The sequence below is a fragment of the Fundulus heteroclitus genome, unplaced genomic scaffold (assembly GCF_011125445.2).
Source record: "Fundulus heteroclitus isolate FHET01 unplaced genomic scaffold, MU-UCD_Fhet_4.1 scaffold_54, whole genome shotgun sequence".
In the NCBI taxonomy this organism is placed as follows: Eukaryota; Metazoa; Chordata; class Actinopteri; order Cyprinodontiformes; family Fundulidae; genus Fundulus; species Fundulus heteroclitus.
In genome coordinates, this window is record NW_023396967.1 from 1,915,708 (window position 1) to 1,935,453 (window position 19,746).

General features: G+C 41.4%; 1 protein-coding gene across 3 annotated transcripts in view; it reads left to right on the forward strand.

Annotated features, from left to right (window-relative positions):
- Positions 1-8,056, forward strand: part of tasorb (transcription activation suppressor b) — a 25,099-nt gene extending 17,043 nt beyond the window's left edge. For 2 of the 3 annotated variants that reach the window (XM_021316261.2, XM_012862263.3), the window contains exons 18-23: positions 1,230-1,352; positions 2,644-2,803; positions 4,637-4,745; positions 5,444-5,622; positions 5,996-6,130; positions 6,263-8,056. In XM_021316261.2, the coding sequence (XP_021171936.2) occupies positions 1,230-1,352; positions 2,644-2,803; positions 4,637-4,745; positions 5,444-5,622; positions 5,996-6,130; positions 6,263-7,518 (1,962 nt within the window). In that variant the 3' untranslated portion in view covers positions 7,519-8,056. The remainder of the gene's footprint in view (positions 1-1,229; positions 1,353-2,643; positions 2,804-4,636; positions 4,746-5,443; positions 5,623-5,995; positions 6,131-6,262) is intronic. The other variant, XM_021316260.2, reaches the window with a different exon arrangement.
- The last annotated feature ends 11,690 nt before the right edge of the window (positions 8,057-19,746 follow it).

Genomic DNA, 19,746 nt, shown 5'->3' on the forward strand with positions numbered 1-19,746 from the left:
GCACGTCGATAAAATGGAAATCATGTTGATCGATCATTATCAACAAATTCAAAACATATTTTAAGTGCAGCCCTGGCCGTTTTATGCTGTTGCTTAGCGACTTATTTTTAGATAAAGAACACACAAACACTGAATTCAAACTCAATGCTTTATTCAACCAACTTTTTACCAAAACCTGAAGTATTTAAGAAAGAAAAAATAACGCGTGCTCTCCTAACCCTTTGAAGGGGGCGGAGCTTGGTTCGTGGGTTTGCGTTTGTGATTGGTTCGGAGGATGTAATGATGTAATATTAACCTACATGATAGGCTAGAATGCAAAAGAAGTTATTCTATTGAAGTTTTTATTGATTTTATTGATCATCGATATACGTCTATCGATCAATATATATATATCATTATTGAATTATCGTCCAGCCCTGTTTTATTCATCACAACTTCAATGAGAGATGCACCAATCAGGCATTTTTCTAGCTTAGTACCCATTTCCTGTCTTCTTTTAGAGCCGATCTCCATGTTTTTTCCTTCAGGGCTAAAAAGCACAAACATGCTGCAGGTTCTTTTGATGGAGGTTCTAGTTTTGAATCCTGTAGACAATATAGGGATTACAAGATTATCCTTAACTTTAATCAGTTTTTTTTTTAATCAAACTAAAAAAGTCAATCAAAATATTTTCCGTTGATTGGTGTGTTTATGAACTGAAATTGCGGGACTCTTTACTTTTGGGGGGAATTATTTCTCATTTTTGCAGTAATTGGCTGTTTCCGAAGATGTAAAGCATCTCTAATTCAAATTACTACTTTTATAGTTTAGAAAATATTTTAACTCTTACATTTAGACTGGATAACACAAACTATCTGAATAGACCACAATAATATGAAAAATATAACATGATAGAGTTCTGTTCTTCATTCATTCCCAAATTAATAGAAATGAATTGGGACTAACTCAAGACGCTTTAGTTGTATCACTAATTCATTTGCTGGCCTTTGTTGCGCATTGCTCCGTCTTTTAATTAAATTCAAAGAGCACCCGTTGCTGTCAGCACTCGCAGATGTTTGCAGACGAAGTTTCAACGTGCAAAGCGCCAGCAGGATGTTTCTCGTTTCCAGTCTCAATGCACTGTTGTTTCTTCTGTGTCCGTCACTCATCTTCGGAAGGGTGGCAGGAGGGGGGACACCGTCATTCGTCCGTCTGTCCCTAACTATACGTCTCTGCTGTCTGTCAAAAAGGAGTACTTGAAAAGTCTGGGCAACAGCGAGTGCAGCCCGCAGACGTTTCTGGAAAACAGTGGAAGTTTGGATAAGCTGCTCATCATCATCAGGAACGAGGACATCGCTGCGCATGTTCACAAGGTACAGCAGCTTCCCGTCCTCCCGCTCATCCTCTACTCACATCTAGGCAGTGAAAAGCTAGGAGTGGCCGATAGATCAATTTTTATCGATTAAGTTCAATTTGTAATTTATGAAGATTTAATTTTTGGAAAATCAAGATTTTTCTTCTTATTTTTTTCTCCAATGCACCCCTTGGGCCTCCATATAACTGTACACATCAGTCCTGAAAGGGTTAATTGTTTTGGTAAAAGCTTGCAATCTTGGATATATGTTTAGGAAAATATATTGTGGAAACACTTTAAATAGGAAACTTTTTTTTTAACCGAGGGTTTTTTCGCTACATGTATTTGATGGTGGAACACCGCCACACCAAAATAAAAGCCGCCGCACCTTCAGAATCAATTCAAAATAGTAAAACAATGTAAAGTATATGATATAGCATAGCTCGTCTGTATTTTGGCACTTTTTCTAATCATAATCAGAGTTTAAAATGAATTTAAATATCATGAGTTGTTAAAATGTACTTTATTTTGAAAAGCCAACCCCTCCGGCTCCTCTGATCTGCTCTCGGTAGAGAAAGAAAACTAGAGACTACAGTCCAGTGTTTCCTACTTAGCGACTCATGTTTGGGGACTTTTCAGAGCCCTCTAGCAACTTTTATTTAAAAACAAAAAAAGTGACTAGAAACAAATCTAGTGACATTTTTTTCTGTGTTTTTGGCGATTTAACAGCTTCACGTGAAAGCAGCAATCTGTCTGTTACCGTCTCACAACAGCTGCTAGAGCTGCGTGATGTGTTGCTATTCTCTCAGCGCTGCCTCGCAGGCAGCTGCTGTGAGAGTTTTGTGAAAGGCAAGTTATTGCACTATTAATCACAACAGGGAAACTCATGGTTGTTCAAGCGGAACATTTTATTTATTTTTGCCTTTATTGTAAGGTTTGCACTTCAAGCCCAATAGGGAAATTCATCTTGGTTTGTTAATTTTTTGTGTCAAATAAAAACAGTTTCCTTGCTGTTTCTAGTTTTTTTCTTTCTTTCAGAAAGAACACTATTAAAACTGTAAATTGGATGTATTTTAAGCATCTGGGAAAGTTTATCTCTGGAATAAACCACTCACTTTTTTTGTGTGCCCCTTTCCACGTTCTCATCTAACAGGAGGCAGTTTTAATATCTCTTAAGGCTACTCTCCATTACAGTGGCATTACACCCTAAAGCCACTAAAGATGCGTAATGTTTACTATCTGGTTAGGCTGACAATAAAACTTTAGAATTGGCTCCACTTTTGATGTTAAAACGCGTCGTCTTGCTGCAGATTCCAGCTCTGGTATCCCTGAAGAAGTTGCCGTCGGTGAGCTTCGCTGGAGTGGACTCTCTGGACGACGTCAAGAACCACACGTACAACGAGCTGTTCGTGTCGGGAGGCTTCATGGTGTCCGACGAGTTCGTGCTCAACCCCGACCTCATCACACAGGGTGGGTTTTACTCCTCTGTTGCAGCAACAAAGAAGCTGAAGCAGATCCATAAAGCTGAATTTCTTTTAAGTTAAAGGTAAAACTTTGGACGCGGCTAGAACGGGAAGCGGAAGACGTCTACCACCTAGGGCTGGGCGATATGGATTAAAAAATAAATCTCCGATTTTATCATACCAAATCCGATTAATCGATTTTTTTTTTTTTTCCCTCCTTTTTGTTTCATAAAAAGAAATTAAAGAAATTATTTTTAAACCTTGCTTTTATGTCAAGCATTTCGTCAGGGAGTTGACCTGAATTCAAATTGCAACTAAAAACAAGCTGTGAAACATGCTTGTAAAACAAGATGGCAGCCGTGCCAATATAAACAATGAAAATATAACAAAACATTTGCTGCTAGTGGTATTACACCTTGAGCTAAGAACAAGCTTCACTGCATTTGTGAACTTCAAATTAAGTTAAAAAAAAAAGTAAATAAGTAAATGAAGTACCTCGTGTTATGGGTAAAAAAAAGTTTCTACTTAACAATATTTTGACAATACATTTGCCTAAACATATATTCAGCATCACATGCTGTTCTCTTCATGGAAACCCAATGAGTGTATTGACAAAATAAAATCCAGATTTTTCAAAAATGAAATCTTAAAGAATTATAAATTCGAATTAATCGATTAAATCGATTTATCGCCCAGCCCTACTACCACCGTCGTTTCCTGTCGTTTGTCCATGTTTGTCTAATAGGCTGTATTGGAATAAAATACCGAAGTACTAGATGTGTAGAAATAAATAGAAAAGAAAATCAAGACTGCTGGTTTGTCACAGAGCTTCCCGTGTCGGGACGTTTTTACTCCCATTTCTTTTTATCCAATTAGAGGTTGTTTATTGGCATCCTTTCTGTTAACACCGTGACAGAGTAGGCGCTTTTTATCTGCTCGGAAACAGGCCGTTATTTTCCCTAAAGCAGACCTATGATTAAGCTGTAATGTTTTGATCAGTTTGAGCTTGAACTGGGAACCTATAGTTCTGTTACTAGTCAGAAGGCTACGATGCAAATATAAACCAATTATCGCTTATCACAGCCGAGTACAGCTGACCTTCTTCATAACGAGTCAAAGATCTCTCACTTCATCTCCAGCTAACACCAAATCCTTCTTGGTCATCGGCTGCGTCTCTGTTACTCTCATTTCTATTTAGACCAGTGTGAATATCACTCACTGTTATCGTTGTGGAGCAAACCTTTACGCGAGTTTCTGTGGTTATAGCCGCCCGTGCATCGTGTGAGCTCTCGTCTTCCCTGTCGGCATTTTGTGCTGTAGCCTGTAGGGATGGTTGTTTTGGTGAAAAACCTTTCAGGTGGGATATTAAATGCAAAGAAAAAAAAAACAGATTTTTATTTTTTAACGAGTCTCCGTGGATGCAGATTCTCTCCTGTAAAAAAAGGAAGAAAAAAAAACCCGAATGAATTGTGTAATTAGATTTAAGTTAAAGGTTAGACATCGCTGGCTGTACATCAGCTCGTGAGAAAGTTCCTCGTGTTTGTCGCGTTTACTTTTTGTCATTTTCCCATTTGTTGCAGTGGGTCTAGGAGGCGGTTCATAAAAATCATAAAAATCGTTTCATTATTAACAGTCCAGGTGGCGCAGTCTGTGTTCCTGAGAATTAGACCTTTAAATTAACATCAAGATAGTTGTTAATCAGGTCAGAATCCTCCATGTCCACGTCTCATTCCAGCTGCTTTACGTTGGTAGGCGAACGGTTTTCTGAACGTATTTAAAAGCATATTGAGTTACCCGTTTCAGCGCTGACACATCCTGACCTCTTGCTTCCTCTGTGCAGATCGTTTGCAGGCGCTGCTCAAGTTCTTGGAGGAACAGAGCACTCCAGAACAGCCCTGGCAGTGGAAGGTCCACTGCAAGTCCCAGAAGAAGCTTAAAGAGCTGGGCAGGTCAGTAGTGAAACGGCAGCAATGGAGACGTAAAACTCTGCCGTGTTTACGGTACTTCTTTTTTCATTTTAAGTTTATTTTCCAAAAAAAGAGAAACAACCCAGTCATCAAATATAAATAAAAACTACCTTTTGCTAATTTCATTTCCATAATCTATTCACCTAGTACTGACAACAAACAAAACATCAACTCTTAGATGTTGAGGAGGAAACGCAACGGACGCATTGCGGCGCATAAGCGCAGCATACGTGCGTCCTACGCTTAGATTTTCATTTTAATCTGTCAGTTAATTTACACTAGAAGCATAATACGCACTTCGTACGCACATTTTAACGCTACGCGACGGCTAAATTAGATTGAAGTTGTAATTTCAGATGCGTATACGCTCCTGTTTGGTAGGGAATAAACGGGAAAACAACATCCTGTAGATGAATTTCTCCATTGTGAGATCAATAAAGTTCAATTATTATTATTTTTATTTATTTTATTTCAAGTATAGCCCCTTGAGACCCTCTCTAAAATGAGACCATCTCATTTTAGAGAGGGTCCTTAGAGAACATATTTATAATCAACAATAGCATGATCCCAATTTTAGTTTAAATCCAAAGACATGGTACAAAATGTTTAAACACTGACAAATCACTCCTTGATCTGTGGATCTCAGCCCTGTGTGGATATTCTCATTTGCTCTCTTTAAGGTTAAACACCAACGCCATGGGGCTCTTGAACCTTTTAACGAGTTACCAGAAGAAGCATCTGGTGGAGTTCCTCCCGTATCACGAGTGTGACACCCAGTCGCGGCAGGCTCCAGACCTGGAGTGCCTGATCAAGCTTCAAGCTCAGCACACGCAACAGCGGCACCTTATCTTCCTCACAGGTACCGTGTTATGAGCTTCATCCACTCTCTGTTTGTTTTTAGCTTTTGTTTGTTTTCACTAGAGATGCACAGATCGACGGATTGAAAATGAGCCACTTGTCCTTTCCTCAGCTCTGATTGGTTATTGGCTGACCATAGAAGGAAGAAAAAGAAATTAAACGTTATACATGTTGGTTAAACTCATCGTAAAAACATTGCCCAAAATCCCACTACCTGGAGATTAGTTGTTCCTAAATATCTTTTAGCGTTGGCAGTTCTTCAGCACGTCAGAACCTTTTCTAGTTTGAAGCGTGCTTTGTGGACGATGCTGAACTAACATGACATTCAGTCAAAGCAAACAGGATTTTTATTTGCTTTGTTCTTTTTTAAACAGAGAGGCCATTCGAAATGTTCCTGCAGTACTCCAGGAATGGAATAGTGATCGCGAGCATTGACGATGTTATGAGCGGTTTTCACAGTCTGATTGGATCCATTAATCAGAATGAGCTTCCTACACCACCTTCCACTGGTGAGTATCATCAACAGGAACATTAAGCACAAAAAAAAAAAAAAAAGATTACACTCTTCCTCATCTCTTTTCATTCCTTCACGCCTTTGTGTTTCTCGCCCTCTCCCTCTCTGCCCTCCCCTCTTCTCCCAGTAGTGAATGATGAGTGCGTGGAGGCGGAGGACATGTCATTAGACTCTGATGACGGCGAGCCACCAACCATGTCAGATCCTCTAGAGCAGGTTCAGGCTAACAAGAACAATGCCGAGCCGCTGCCGCTGCTGCCGCCGTCGGAGAAAGACGACTTTCGCCCGCCGCTGGCCGACCTGCAGGCCACCCCCGACAGGACGTCGGCGCTGGCCGAATGCAGCGCTCTCAAGACGGCCATCTCCCAGTTCAAAGCCGCCAACCAGATCGGCTTGGCCTGCCCGGACATCGGCGGCATGTCGCCAGGAGGGTTCCCTGTAAATACCCACCAGAGTTTCCTCTGCCCCTCCGCCTCCTGGTCGTCCTACAGCGGCTCCTCCAGCTACGTGGCGTCCCCGGCGTATCCCGCCTCGCCCTGCAGCAGCACGCAGGAACAAGAATACCGCCCCTCGTCCACCCTCGCTCCGGCACTTCCGACTCCGCCCGTCTTGGCCGCGGTGGGGCCTCTGGCGAACCTGGCTTCCCTGCCCTTAGAGGTCAAGCGCCCTCCTCCTCCCCCTCACTTGATTATGCAGGGGCAGACGCACGTGCCAGACGCCATAGGAGCGGCGCCGGCTGCCGCCTCGCCGCTCGTCAGCGCGCTACCTTACAAAGAACACGGCGACACGACCCAGCCCAGGTACACGGGGGTCGTTCCCAATAGTGCCGGCGGGACCCCCACGCAGCACGAAAGGACACTCGGCGGGTCTGGAGAAAGCGTTTGGGGCGTGGCGGAGACGAGCGCCTGTGAGACTGCTTGCAGCCAGGGCGCGGTACCGTCCAGCTCGGCGGACCCCGGCGCCGTCCCCAAAACGGGTGAAATTCCCGTGGGCAGCACCCCTGGCACCCAGGGGGGCAGGACTCCTGGGAGTGGTGCTGAAAGCCTTGGAACTCCAGTGGGTATTCCCCCAATGGCCACCAGAGGGGGCTCCATACCCAGACCCAAGCTGCCTCCACATCCAGTGGGGGGTTTGGGTTATGGCAGTATAGGAGGCATTCCTGGACACGTGGACCATTGGCCTGTGCGTGGAGCTATGGGTCCTGGTTCTTTAGGGGGCTTCAGAGGCAGAGGAGCCCCTCCGATAGGAGTCTGGCCTCGGCCAGGTCGAGGACAGGAACACGGGGACGGGACTGGAGGTGGGCCCTGCTCCTGGGTTTACCCACCGGGTAGGGGAGGGCCACAGAATTACTACACGTACTCTCATAATTACGCCCCTGAATAGACAATCATCACGATGAAAGGGGCAATGCAAGCAGCAGAAACCAGAGACGGCGCTGGCTGAATGTACATATTTCCTTGTCATAAAGCATCGATTTAAGGCGGTAACTATGGATTCTGGTTTTCTACATTAATAAAGGTAGATACAGGCAGTGCCGGGTGTCCTGCTGTCGTGAAAACTCTCTGTACACTCTTTCCGTGTGATCTATTTGAAAACCCTCTTCAAACCACTATATTTATATTTGCCAACAAATGTTTATGGCCTTCCAGCTTCTCAGAATTGACCACACTATTTCTGTTTGTTCCAGTTTTGAAACGGTTTGTGAACAAAGGGGGTAACGGCGGATATTTTTTTAAGGAAAAAAACAACAAAATGAAGTGAATAAAATTTCACTTTTGCTGTTTTGGTTTTGTTTTTGTTTTTTATTTTACATATTTGTCCAAAATTCTATTAAAAATAAAACATTTCAAATCCTGTTTGTTTGATGGGTTTGACGGTGTCAATCGAACCATTAAAAAACAAAAAAAACCCGAAAGAAATACTCCCCGTCTCATTGTCATTTCACTCAAAAACACACGGATTTGATTTAAAAGTTTACAGCTCAACATCGGAAAATAAGTTTGTATGAATAAAGTCAAGTTAAAGTGTAAAGAATAATAAAAAGAAAAGCTAAATGTTCTGAATTTACACGTTTCTCCAGTCACACTGACCACGCAGCGATTCACACTATTGCCACATACACAGATCAGTAGGCAACGTGGGAGTTGAACGCCATGCCTTGCCCAGCGGCGCCTTGACATGTGACAAAGGGAAGCTGGAATCAAACCCCCAACCCTTTTAATCAAAACACTACTACTGTACCCAGTGAATCACTCATTGATTTGTCGGATTAAAGCAACCTTTGGATGCTGAGGGGACATTTAACATTAAAGGCTGCAGCGGCTCCAGATCCTCCTGCAGGGTGAGCTGTGTGTGTGTGCAGCGGTTTGCTGGAGCTTCAGCACTTAAACGCTTTGAGACGCCACGCTGAGCGCTTCTGGCTCTTCAGCTCCATCACTACTGAAAGAGTAATTAGGATGGCTGACGTCTGTCCAGCCAGGCCTTTCGTCGCCCCCCCTCACTCCACGGAGCGTGTCGTGGAAAGAACCACCAGAGGGCGCCGTTTGCCCCTAAATGTGAGGACTATTGTCTCCAACCTCCCCATCCCCTTCGCGTTTCTGCCAGTGCTTTGTCAATACCAGGATAATTATACCCAGGAAAATTATATTTTAAATTATTAAGTCAGCTGCTGGTTAGACTCAACACGCGCATTTTTTACTGCAGCTCGCTTTGCACGTCTGAAATGGCCTTTAGACTGTTAGAAACCCACAAGAAATGCAATTTAAGTGACGATGCATAGGGTTTTTTTTTTTTTTTTTGTAACTGTTATCAGTCTCTTCTTAAAAAAACAACAACAACAGTATATAGCACAGAAAAAAATCTGTGCTATTTATGGTTGTTGTTCTGAAGAATGAAATCCAGTTCCATCGCCTAACTAGCCTGTATGTATGTGTTGCATTTAGTGTGTTTAAAAGAGAATTCATCGTTTGAACATGAACCAGTTTGACATAAAATAAAATGAAAACCGACACCATCAGCAAAATACAGATGTTTTTGTTTGGTAACTTTTACAACAAGTTGTTGATTCTGTCAATAATTCAAAGAGAATATTTTTTGAAACATAAAAGAAAAACACAATTTTTATTCCCATCATTTTTTACCAGCTCGTTTAGATTGTGTCAGTGTAGATTAGACGAGTTTGACATCTTTCAATGGTGGGATCTCTTAAAATAGCCATTGATCTTATCTCTATGAAATGAAATAACTAAAAAAATATTTACCCAAAATATTAACTTTTTTTATTGTGAAAAGTTTGTCATGGTATTTATGTTTTATTTCCTATTTTCCTTGTTTAAAGTGCAATGCGGCAAGATGCCATGGTGTATTTCTTAACTTGAGCATGTTTAAAATGTAAATTTGTAGAAAAAAACAAGCAAAAGAGCTTTAAACTGGATAAGTGTAACATACTGTGGTGTTATATCCTTTTTGTAAATGATTTCATAACAGCAGTAGGAAAGAGAACAGGCTTCGCTTTGGGTTTTTATGGGTTAAAGTTGTTAAACAGACTGAGTAATTATCCAGAGCACTGAAATTGTAAATCGCATGTCTGTCTCAGTGTTCTCTCAGATCAATTCAAGAATGTATTCCATAATGAATGCAGGGATATATGTCTAGTACATTTATGATGAGTTTATAGTTCAGGTTGCATTAACTTTCTCAAATACGACATCAATTTCTGTTTTTTTTTTATGCTGATTTAGATTATTTCATTTTTACATATTTAGGTCTAATAGCCTCATTATTTAGTTCTTGTTCGGTTCGGTCACGATTTTCCTGGAGGAAACATCACATTTGAAAGAGATTAGTTAAAATGCCAAACTATCAAATCAAGGTAGATCCATTAGTTTCTGAGAAATCTCTTTGTATTGATGGAGATGAGTCAGTGAGAGGGAACCAGAACAAACTGAAAGACGCTGATATGCCGAGCAGAGATAATAGTTCATTATAATTCTCAGAGAGTTCTTCATCAACAGAAGTATAGAAGGGTCTTTAAGTATTTTTTTTTTCAGGTACTTCAGAATAAATTCAAAGTGCTTTACTGAAACTCTTTTACTGTTTTACATCAAACATGTCAGAGCTGCATAACCTCGTCTGTGATGTCTGATCGTCCACGAGACGAAGAGGCTGAGTCCCATTTCCTAGGGTAACCCTTACCTCTGCCGTTATGCTTAATGTAGTGGTTCAAATATTCTATAGAAAAATGGGCCATTCCCTCATAAAGCGGCTCCACCTTTAGTTCTCACTGCTTCTTTGTATGTAAACATACCGCCCTGTATAAAGTTTCTGCCCCCTTACTGATTTTTTTGTTTTTTTTTTCTGTTTTACATCTCAAATGTTTCAGGTCATCAAACCAATGTTAAGTTCAGAAAAATATTACATGAGCTAATACAAACACGTTGTCAAATGACATTTTAATTGGAAAAAGAACCATCTAAACCACCCTGACCTGATGATTAACGGTAATTGCTGGAAGCCAAATCAATGATAAATGAGTCTTTTAAGTAGTGGGCTAATGCTGCAGCATCCCAGACAGTTTTAGGTGCTGACTTTATAAAGGCCAGTCCAAAAGATGCCATGATTTTAAAAAAAGAAAAAAAGAATAAAAACATTCAGATGACACGCTGATGGAGGACGGATCATTGTCTTGCTGCACAAGTATGCTTGAGCTCAATGTCCCTGACGGCTGGACATTTTCTGCTAGAAAGCAGATTTCACGGTTCAATCAGTTATAGCGTGACAAAGGATGGCCATGAAGCAGCGAAGCAGCCCCACACCATCACACCGCTGAGTTTTGGCTCTTGGTATTATTTCTATTCTGCTAGGCTGTGTTAATATCACACTCGATTTAATGTTATACACACCTTTTCTACGTTTGGGACCATCAAGATGTTGCTTGATAAATGCGAGACGGGCTGTTATGTTTGTTTTGTTCACCGATTTTTTTTCCCCCCATGGCTGCTCTTTTTAATCCAATCTCCACCTTATTGTTGAACAATGAACCTGACCCCTAACCCTGTTATGACCATAGCTGCAAATGGGGCGGCAGGTATTATATCTAATTTATGGCTGAAGCTTGTCAGACAATGTGCGATGAGTCTGTGCTTCTGCTCCTTTTTCCAGGAAAACCTCAGCTTTCAGTGTCTTGTAGTTATTCAAACAACAAAAACAGATTTAGATTGTCATATTACAATAACCCAAAAAACATTCATCAGTTTTTCTGCGGTCTTAATATTAAACGTTGAGGCGTTCATCTGCTGTGGTAGACCATGGAGCTGCAGGCAGAGTCCCACTCTGCACACCTCACAATGCCACGCGCTGCCTCTCCGGCACACAGTGGACATTCGGGCTCTCTGGGCCTTCTCCTGTCCCCAGCTTGAGGATGCAGAGAAATGATTTCCAGACGGGCTATACTCTGGCATGTTGGCAAGTCAGACTCCAAGGAGAAACGCCGGAAGCTCCTGAGATTTCTGCCCGGTACACCAGCACACATCTCCTTCGCGTTCCTCCGGTCAGACGTGTCCACACCCTCCCATGTGCTTGTTGTACTCTGGAAAATAGAACTTGTCCTCCAAAAGTCTGAGACGTCTGGTAGCTTGGACGCTATCATATGTAGCAACAAAACCCAGGTATTTATTTCAGTTTCTCTGCAGTGATGTATCTCCAGGTAAATGGGGGGTTTCCCTCCCTCTGAAGATTCCAGGATGCACATTTGCATCAACTGTTGCACAAAAGATTCAAAACTCTCTTTGGAAAAGTTGGAGGAAAAAGTTTCACCTGGGGTTGCTGAACTTCAGAAGCTATTTTTGGGCTTGAACTTCACACACAGAGGGATGATGTCTGGGTGTAGCTCTGTTTTCCACACACACATGACTGTCTGGGACCATGGGAACGACGGGTCTCTTGTTCAGAGAATGGCCCAAAAGTAAAAGAAATATAAGATATATATATAATGTAAGATAGAAATATCCACATTGCAAAACAGTAATATGAGTATAAACATTTATAAACAAGAAAAAATATAAAAATATGTGAAAGCAAACAATATTTCATCACAAATGATGCAAAAAAAAAAAAGATTGCACTAAAGCTGAATGTTATTTTCAGCAATATAAATATCTAATGGACTTAGATGATGCTGTAATGAAGGGGAATCTAACTTTTTAGCCTAGAAGATGTCTACTGTTTACAGATGGAAAGAGTTAGCTTGTATGAGCATTTCTGCATACCCTGATTTGGAGGGAAACTGTTGCCTCTTATGATGACTGTCTTCAAAAATGAGTCCTCTGGGACATTTGATGACTCTGGTTGACGTCCTTTATGTGATTTTTGGACTTTAATAAAAATGTTTCTGTGTTTTCTGTCGCTCTCTCTCCTTCGCTCCGTGCCGTGCAGCCCGGTTGCTGCACAGCGAGGTCCGCTCACTCAGCCTAATTCTAGCATATGGTCCAGCGTACTGTGAAATACTATGACATGTGACAAACATGACATGAAGGTGAATGTCTGTGATTGGTCGAGCTCATACTACACAGGTCTCAGGGGATGCCATAATGTACCATATATGCCCTGAAAGCACAAGTTCTTCACTTTTTGCCACTTTTTGATTATTTTTTTTTAAATATCTTGAACGGTTTAGGAATGAAAAGTAGGCATGAGAAATCCTGTAAACGACAACCGGATGGTCCTCAGAGTTTTACTCCAGCCAAGTGTAACCAACAGGGCTTTAGATTTGGTTCTAGGTTCTTTTTTATGGCTTCCTGGATAAGTCGTTGATGCACTTTTGAAGAAACGTTGGCAGACCCGGCCACTCCTGAAAAGATTCGCCACTGTTTTCTCCATTTTTGAATAATTATTCAGTCCCATATCCTTAGACACAGCTCTGCACACTGATAGATGACAATAACTGTTTGTTTGTTATTGGTTTTTGAGGGGCTACACAGTGGTGCAGAGGGTAGTGCTGTTGTCTTGCAGGCTTGAGTCCTGCCCTTGCCTTTGTTCTTTCTGCATGGAGTTTGCATGTTCTCCTTGTGCATGCGTGGGTTCTCTCTGGGTACTCTGGCTTCCTCCCACAGTCCACAAACATGACTGTTAGGTTAAATGGCTTTTGTAAACTCTCCTTCGGTGTGAGTGTGTGTGAGAATGGTTGTCTGTCCTGTTTGTCTCTGTGTTGCCCTGCGATAGACCGGCGACCTGTCCAGGGTGAACCCTGCCTCTCGCCCACTGACAGCTGGAGATAGGCACCAGCACCCCTCGCGACCCCACAAGGGATAAGCGATGGATGGACGTTTTTTTTTTTTTTATCGGAGCATGGTGTGTTGCTTTTTGAAATCTGTTCAGCCTACTTCATGCTGTCCAACATGTATTATTTATTATTGTTTGTTCTGCACGGCAGACATTAATGTTGCCAAACTATGGCTGGTGAAATTGAACCAAGGGGATGATTCTATCTATCTATCTATCTATCTATCTATCTATCTATCTATCTATCTATCTATCTATCTATCTATCTATCTATCTATCTATCTATCTATCTATCTATCTATCTATCTATCTATCTATCTATCTATCTATCTATCTATCTATCTATCTATCTATCTATCTATCTATCTATCTATGTCTCTCTCTCTGTTTTTCTCTCTATCTCTTCAGGTTTAAGGTGAGAGGTTCCACGTCCTGTCGGCAGCAGTCTGGGGGGGCCCCAATAACATTCTTTACCTCCTTCCCGACCCGCTCTCCTTCCCAGACCCCCACCTGCGCGGCTGTCCGTTCTCCCTGGCTGTGTTGTAAGGTCAGATGGAAGGTCGTCCACATGAGTCATCACTTGAGCTCGTGAGGTGAGAACAGACCATAACAACGGCGGTATATCTTCTGTTTTTTTTTTTCTTTTTTCTTTTTGCTCTGTGTCCTTATTATTCGTCTTGCTGAAGAGTCAGTATCCGCGAGGTCCCATGAGGCTTAGTTAGGCCTGTTTATGTACACTGTGAATTATTCGCCTCTATTTGCTGTCTGTGTTTGAGAACTAGATAAAAGTTATCTGCATGAAACCATCAATCAGCGACAGCAGTGTGGCTTCCTTCGCTTTTTTTTTTAATGATTACACATTTGTAATTACTCTTTGGTTGTCTTTCATATGAAACATGTTTTACACATAGCTTTCCGACTTCGAGACGCGAAAAGAAATGCGTCTGGTGCCCATATCCATATTTTTATATAGCTATCTATCTAACCAGATGCGTCCGTACAGATTTATGTTAGGAGCTAAACACCGAGGAGGAATAAAAGACAAAAGGATGCTGTAAAAGAGGTCACTGGAGCCAGTATATAAAATTTAAAATACTCTGAGCTATTGTGCTTGTCAAATCCTATAACACCTAACTAAATTCCTCTTACTCCAGAACTGTAAGCATATAACAGCCCCAGAAAAGGATAAGCCAGGAGACGGCGCCTAATGTGCTGACAGGCTTAGATCTGCGTGTTTTCGGTGTGTGCAACTCATTTGTTCCTCTGAAATGAAACATGATTTACCTATTGGCCCGTAGCGCTCATGCATGCTCCGTTCCCCCGCAGCGCTCCGGGACCAGATTCTTGTTTGACTCGTGTGACGTCTCACAGCCTTAATGCCACTTTGAGAACCTCTGAACACACGGCCCGCGGGTTCAGAGGTATGATAAACAGCCTGTTGTCTGCTGTAACAGTCTGCATTTGTTTTGGTCTTTTTTTGGAAGCAACTGACCTAGCTCTTAAAAAAGATCCACGGGAGCAGCGTATCCGGGCTTTGGGCTGCTCTAAAAACGGAACGCCTGCCGTGTTGCTCGGGCTTATATTCCGATCTGGGTTTCCAGTTAGAACGGAATAAGGGCTTTTCGTGACACGGGGCCTCCCGTTGGCTTGTGTATGAGGATGTCACTTAGTCTGAGAGATGCGTATGTATCTGACACAGCCGGGTGCCTCCACTCTTGCCTGATGACTGCTTTGACAGCTCAGTAATAGCCTACGCTGACAGTCAAAGCATCTCTCCACAAGTGAAGGCAATTCAACTTGTGCTATTCAGAATAAAACTCCCCTTTCACAGTAATTAGATTCTTGACTAAGATGATTTTGAATCCCTGGGAGCCCAGCCGAACTCGGGAAAAAAAAACAATTAATCTGGGAAGGGAGGTGTATGCCTTAATTGAAGCCTGATGGAGTGTTTTGCTTAGGAGAAGGGCATCTTTTCAAACATCAAGGGCTGCTTCATTTACATCTGGGTAATTTGTTAGAGCCACTCGGGATAATTTGCAGGAAGCAAACAGACTGAGCCATATAGGCTTGTAGCTTTCTGTGTAGGCTGGAAATTAGTTCTTCGTTTTATGGCGTGATTATTGGGAAGGTTTAATGTGCAATCGCTTGCCTGAAACAGGACTTAAAAGAATGGTCCTAATTATAGCAGACTAAATATGTCCATCTTCCTGTGTTTAAAATGAACATGTACAGCTTTCAAATGAAGCCGTCATAATTTTATTTTTCCTGTTAATACTTCCTGCCTCAGTATGAAAATGAACTACTTAATACCAATAAAACATTCTGTTTCATTTTTTTAATGCTTTTTACATTGTTAATAGGGCATTCATACCCTTTTATATATATATATTTTTTTTTAAATTTTGTCATGTTACATATGTTATTGACAAGCGTAAAGCAGCGTATGATTGTGCAGCTGAAGTGAAATGATATATGGTTTATGGATTTGTATTCAACCCCATTCGCTCTGATGCCCCTGAAATAAAACCCCATTGCAACCAATTACCTTTAGACATTACCTAATTAGTAAATAGATTCATTAGAGGTACAGCTGTTCTGTAAAGGTCTCAGAGGTTTGCGGGAGAACATCAGTGAACAAACAGCATCATGAAGACCGAGCAACAAACCTGACGGGTCGGAAGTTTAGGTTATAACACAAATCATCATGATAACCATAATAACCGTCTTAATCTTTTATTCAGAAATGCACAGAGGCAAGGTCAATCGAGGAGAGCATTGATCAGAGAAGCAGCCAAGAGGTCCATGGTAAATGGAGGAGCTTCAGAGATCCATAGCTCAGGTGGGGGAATCTGGTTAAAAGGAAAACTTTTAATTGTGCTCTCTCCAAGTCTGGCCTTTTTTTTTTTAAGAATGAGAAAGAGAGAGCCATAAAAAGTCCTCTTTGTAGTAGATCTGGTTAGATGAGACCAAAATGTAATATTTTCGTCTACATATATGTAGAGGAAAACTACCAGCACATCAACCTGGAAACACCACTCCCATGGTGCATCGTGCTGTGAGGACGCTTTTATTTTCAGGCTGGAAGATGAATATACAGTCACGCCCCACACTATTGAAACATCTGGTATATTTTGGCTTAAAGAAATATGATTTTAGTTTTATCAGGAAGTTCATATTGACTGGAAACATATCAGCATTTTGGAGTAGCTTAGGGAGCTAAAGGTTAGGGTGATGGCAAAGAGGCTCTTCAGTGTCAAAGACTAGGAGCTTATCACCAAGTATAAATCGTCACAAAACCAATGGGAGCATTAAAAAGCTGGTCAACAGTTCTGAAAAGGGTTTAATTGCAGTAAAGCCAAAAAAGTTTATTTCAAAGACTGTTGAAAGGGTATTAAATGAAACACAAACAAAACTAGTCATCTTTTTTTTCACTTTCTTTTGCATTGTTTTATTGACTTCAGAAGGAGACCTTATCTTATTTCCTGTCAGAAACGAATACCTTTGATGAATGAAAACAATTGTAAATCTAAATACAGTGGTGATCATTGGAGAAAATCTGTCAGAGCCTACAAAAAGAATGGAGACTGATCTCCATCCAGCAGGAGAACACACAGCTCGAGCTGCAATGGAATGGTTTAAATCATAGCATATTCATGTTACAATGGCCCAGTCAAAGTCTAGGCCTAAATTGCCCAATCCGTGCATCACTTGAGATTTAAATTTAATCAATGCTTTTCATCCAACATGACTGACGGTGAGATGTTTTGCAAAGAAAAATGGGCAAAAATCCTAGTGTCTAGATGTGCAAAGCAGGTAGACGCACCCAAAAAGACCAGCGGCTGAAACTGCAGCTAAAGCTGGTTCTGCAAACTATTGACTCGGGGAGGCTCAATACAAAAGCATGCCAAGCTTTTCAACTTTTTCAGTAAATGGTTTTGAAAACGATTTTCCTTTTTCTTTGCGATATGCACCGCTTTGTGTTGGCTTACCACAATAAATCCAAATAAAATACATTAAAGCCTGTGGTTAAAATGTGATTTTTATGGCTCTCTCTTCTGTGTCTTTTTCCCGCAAGCTGCCGCGATCTTACATAACCGTGGGCTCCTGTTGATCCTTTGACCCTTGAAATGCTCACATTGTGTCGTCTGTGTTTTTACCTTTCAGCAAATCACACCAGAATCCACCAATCCAACCACCCCCCCCCCAACCTCCCAGCTTTGTGCTTGTAACAGAACAGAGCCAGATTAGAGGGAGTTTAAAAATACAGGAATTAACAAAGCACCTGCTCGTGTGTCCTCACGGTAATCTGCTGAAGCCAAAGCCAGAGTCATCACATCAGTCTTTGTCTCTGTTATGCTGCCTTTGAAAATGAAAAAAAAAGGGGGTCATGGCATTACATCACGGCAGCACACAGCAGCGCGTTATGTAATCATTGTTCAGGGATTAAAATGTGAGAAAAAAAAAAAATGGAAACAAGAAAGTACATTGCAGCGCTCTCCTCATCTGACAGATTTTTATTTAATCTCAACGAGTTTGGGACTCAGTGAGAGAGCCTCTGTTCCAGTTTCGTGCTCCGTTGCATTATAGATTATTAGCATTTTTTTGTGTTTGAGTTTACGGTTAAGGTCACCACTCAAATATGTTTTTTTTTTCTTTTTGAGATTCACGGATACAGACGTCTCCTCTTAGACTTTACATGAAATATTAACTTTAATTCCCTTCAGTCGTCTGCAGTCTCCCGCTCGGTGTTTGCATCAAGGTTCTAATACAAGCTCAATGAATTAGGGCAGCCTGGGTGTGCACAAATACATTACCTTCATCTTAGAGATGTCGTTTTCTATATGCCTTCATGCTCAATCACCCGTACGCTCTCTTCAGTCTTTTATAGGATCAACATAATATTTTTTTCTCTTCCCACGCACTCTTGTGCCTTCATGAAAGTGCATCTAAGTCCATCTTCTGCCTCTTTCATCTCTGTTGTTGTAGTGTGTAATTTTGTCATTTCAAGCATGTGAGGATCAATTACAGACAAAAAAAAAAAAAAATCCCTAAACATACAAATAACAGGAAAGCCTATGCCAAAGTAATGCCCCCCGCTGGCTGTGCGTCAGTGCTGCTTGAAGGAATTTGTCACTTCAGTTCAAATTTAGTGCTCGTGTTTGTGCCTCTGTGCTCAAAGTGCTCTGCTGTGCGTTGATCAAGAGTCACCGTCTTTGAAGAGCGGCCCAGTCGCTGCTTGGTTTTTTGTTTGTTGACATTCCTGATTTCTTTATTTCACCATTTGCCAGATAAGCAGAGTGCAGATGGAGATTTTTCGGCTTGTTTTTCTGGCAGATTACTGCAACAGGTTTGAATGTGATATGTATATGCATGAAGGATTACTGCAGGGGGGGGCACCTCTGTTTACTGGTAGATATGTTTTTTTTTTGTTGTTGTTGCTAAAAGTCATCAAACTTTGGAATAAGATGCTCAGGTCTTAGGGGCTGCTGAATCCTTTATTTGGGAAAGGAGAGATTTTCAGAAAAGAGAGTGATCCATAGACACACATACAATTATTCACATTTACATTTCTCAAATGAATTTTTGACTTTACAACCACACACTTATTTATGTGGTGGACAGGACACAGTGTAGTGCATACTTGTGAAGGAGAAATAAATCTATAAAATGTGGAGTGTGATTGTATTCATCCCCTTTACTCTGAGACCCCTGAATAACATTGGATGCAAGCAGCTGCCTTCCAGAGTCCCCTGACTAGTAAATAGAGTTGTCCTGTGTGTAATTTATCTGGATTGTACTTACAGCTGTTCTGTGAAGGCTTCAGAAGTTTGTTAGAGAACATTAGTCACAGTATTCGGCATCCATGAGTTAACTATTTATAGAACCATGTTTGTTGAAACTACATCTACACGTGTCTGACATTTTTGCTGATTCTCTTTGATGAATTGCTCACGCTGCATCAGACTGGATGCTAAACATCTGCGAACATCAACGCTCAAGTTTTTCCCACAGATCCTTAGTGGGCTATGGGCCTGGACTTTGTTTAGGCCATTGCAATGCATTGATATGCTTTGAACCATTGAATTGGAACCTATATTTATATTTAGGGGACTTTGTCCTACTGGCAGCTGAACCTCCACCTCAGTCTCAAGTTTTTTATAGTCTGTTTTTCTTTGAGGATTTCCCTGCATTTAGCTCTGTCCATCTTATCAATCATTCAGATTAAAAGGGGCTGAATGCGAAATCAGGGGCTGCACAGTTGGGAGCCACTGTTGCCTCGCAACAGGAAAGTCCGGGTTTGATTCCTGGTCTTTCTGCTGGCTTGCATGTTCT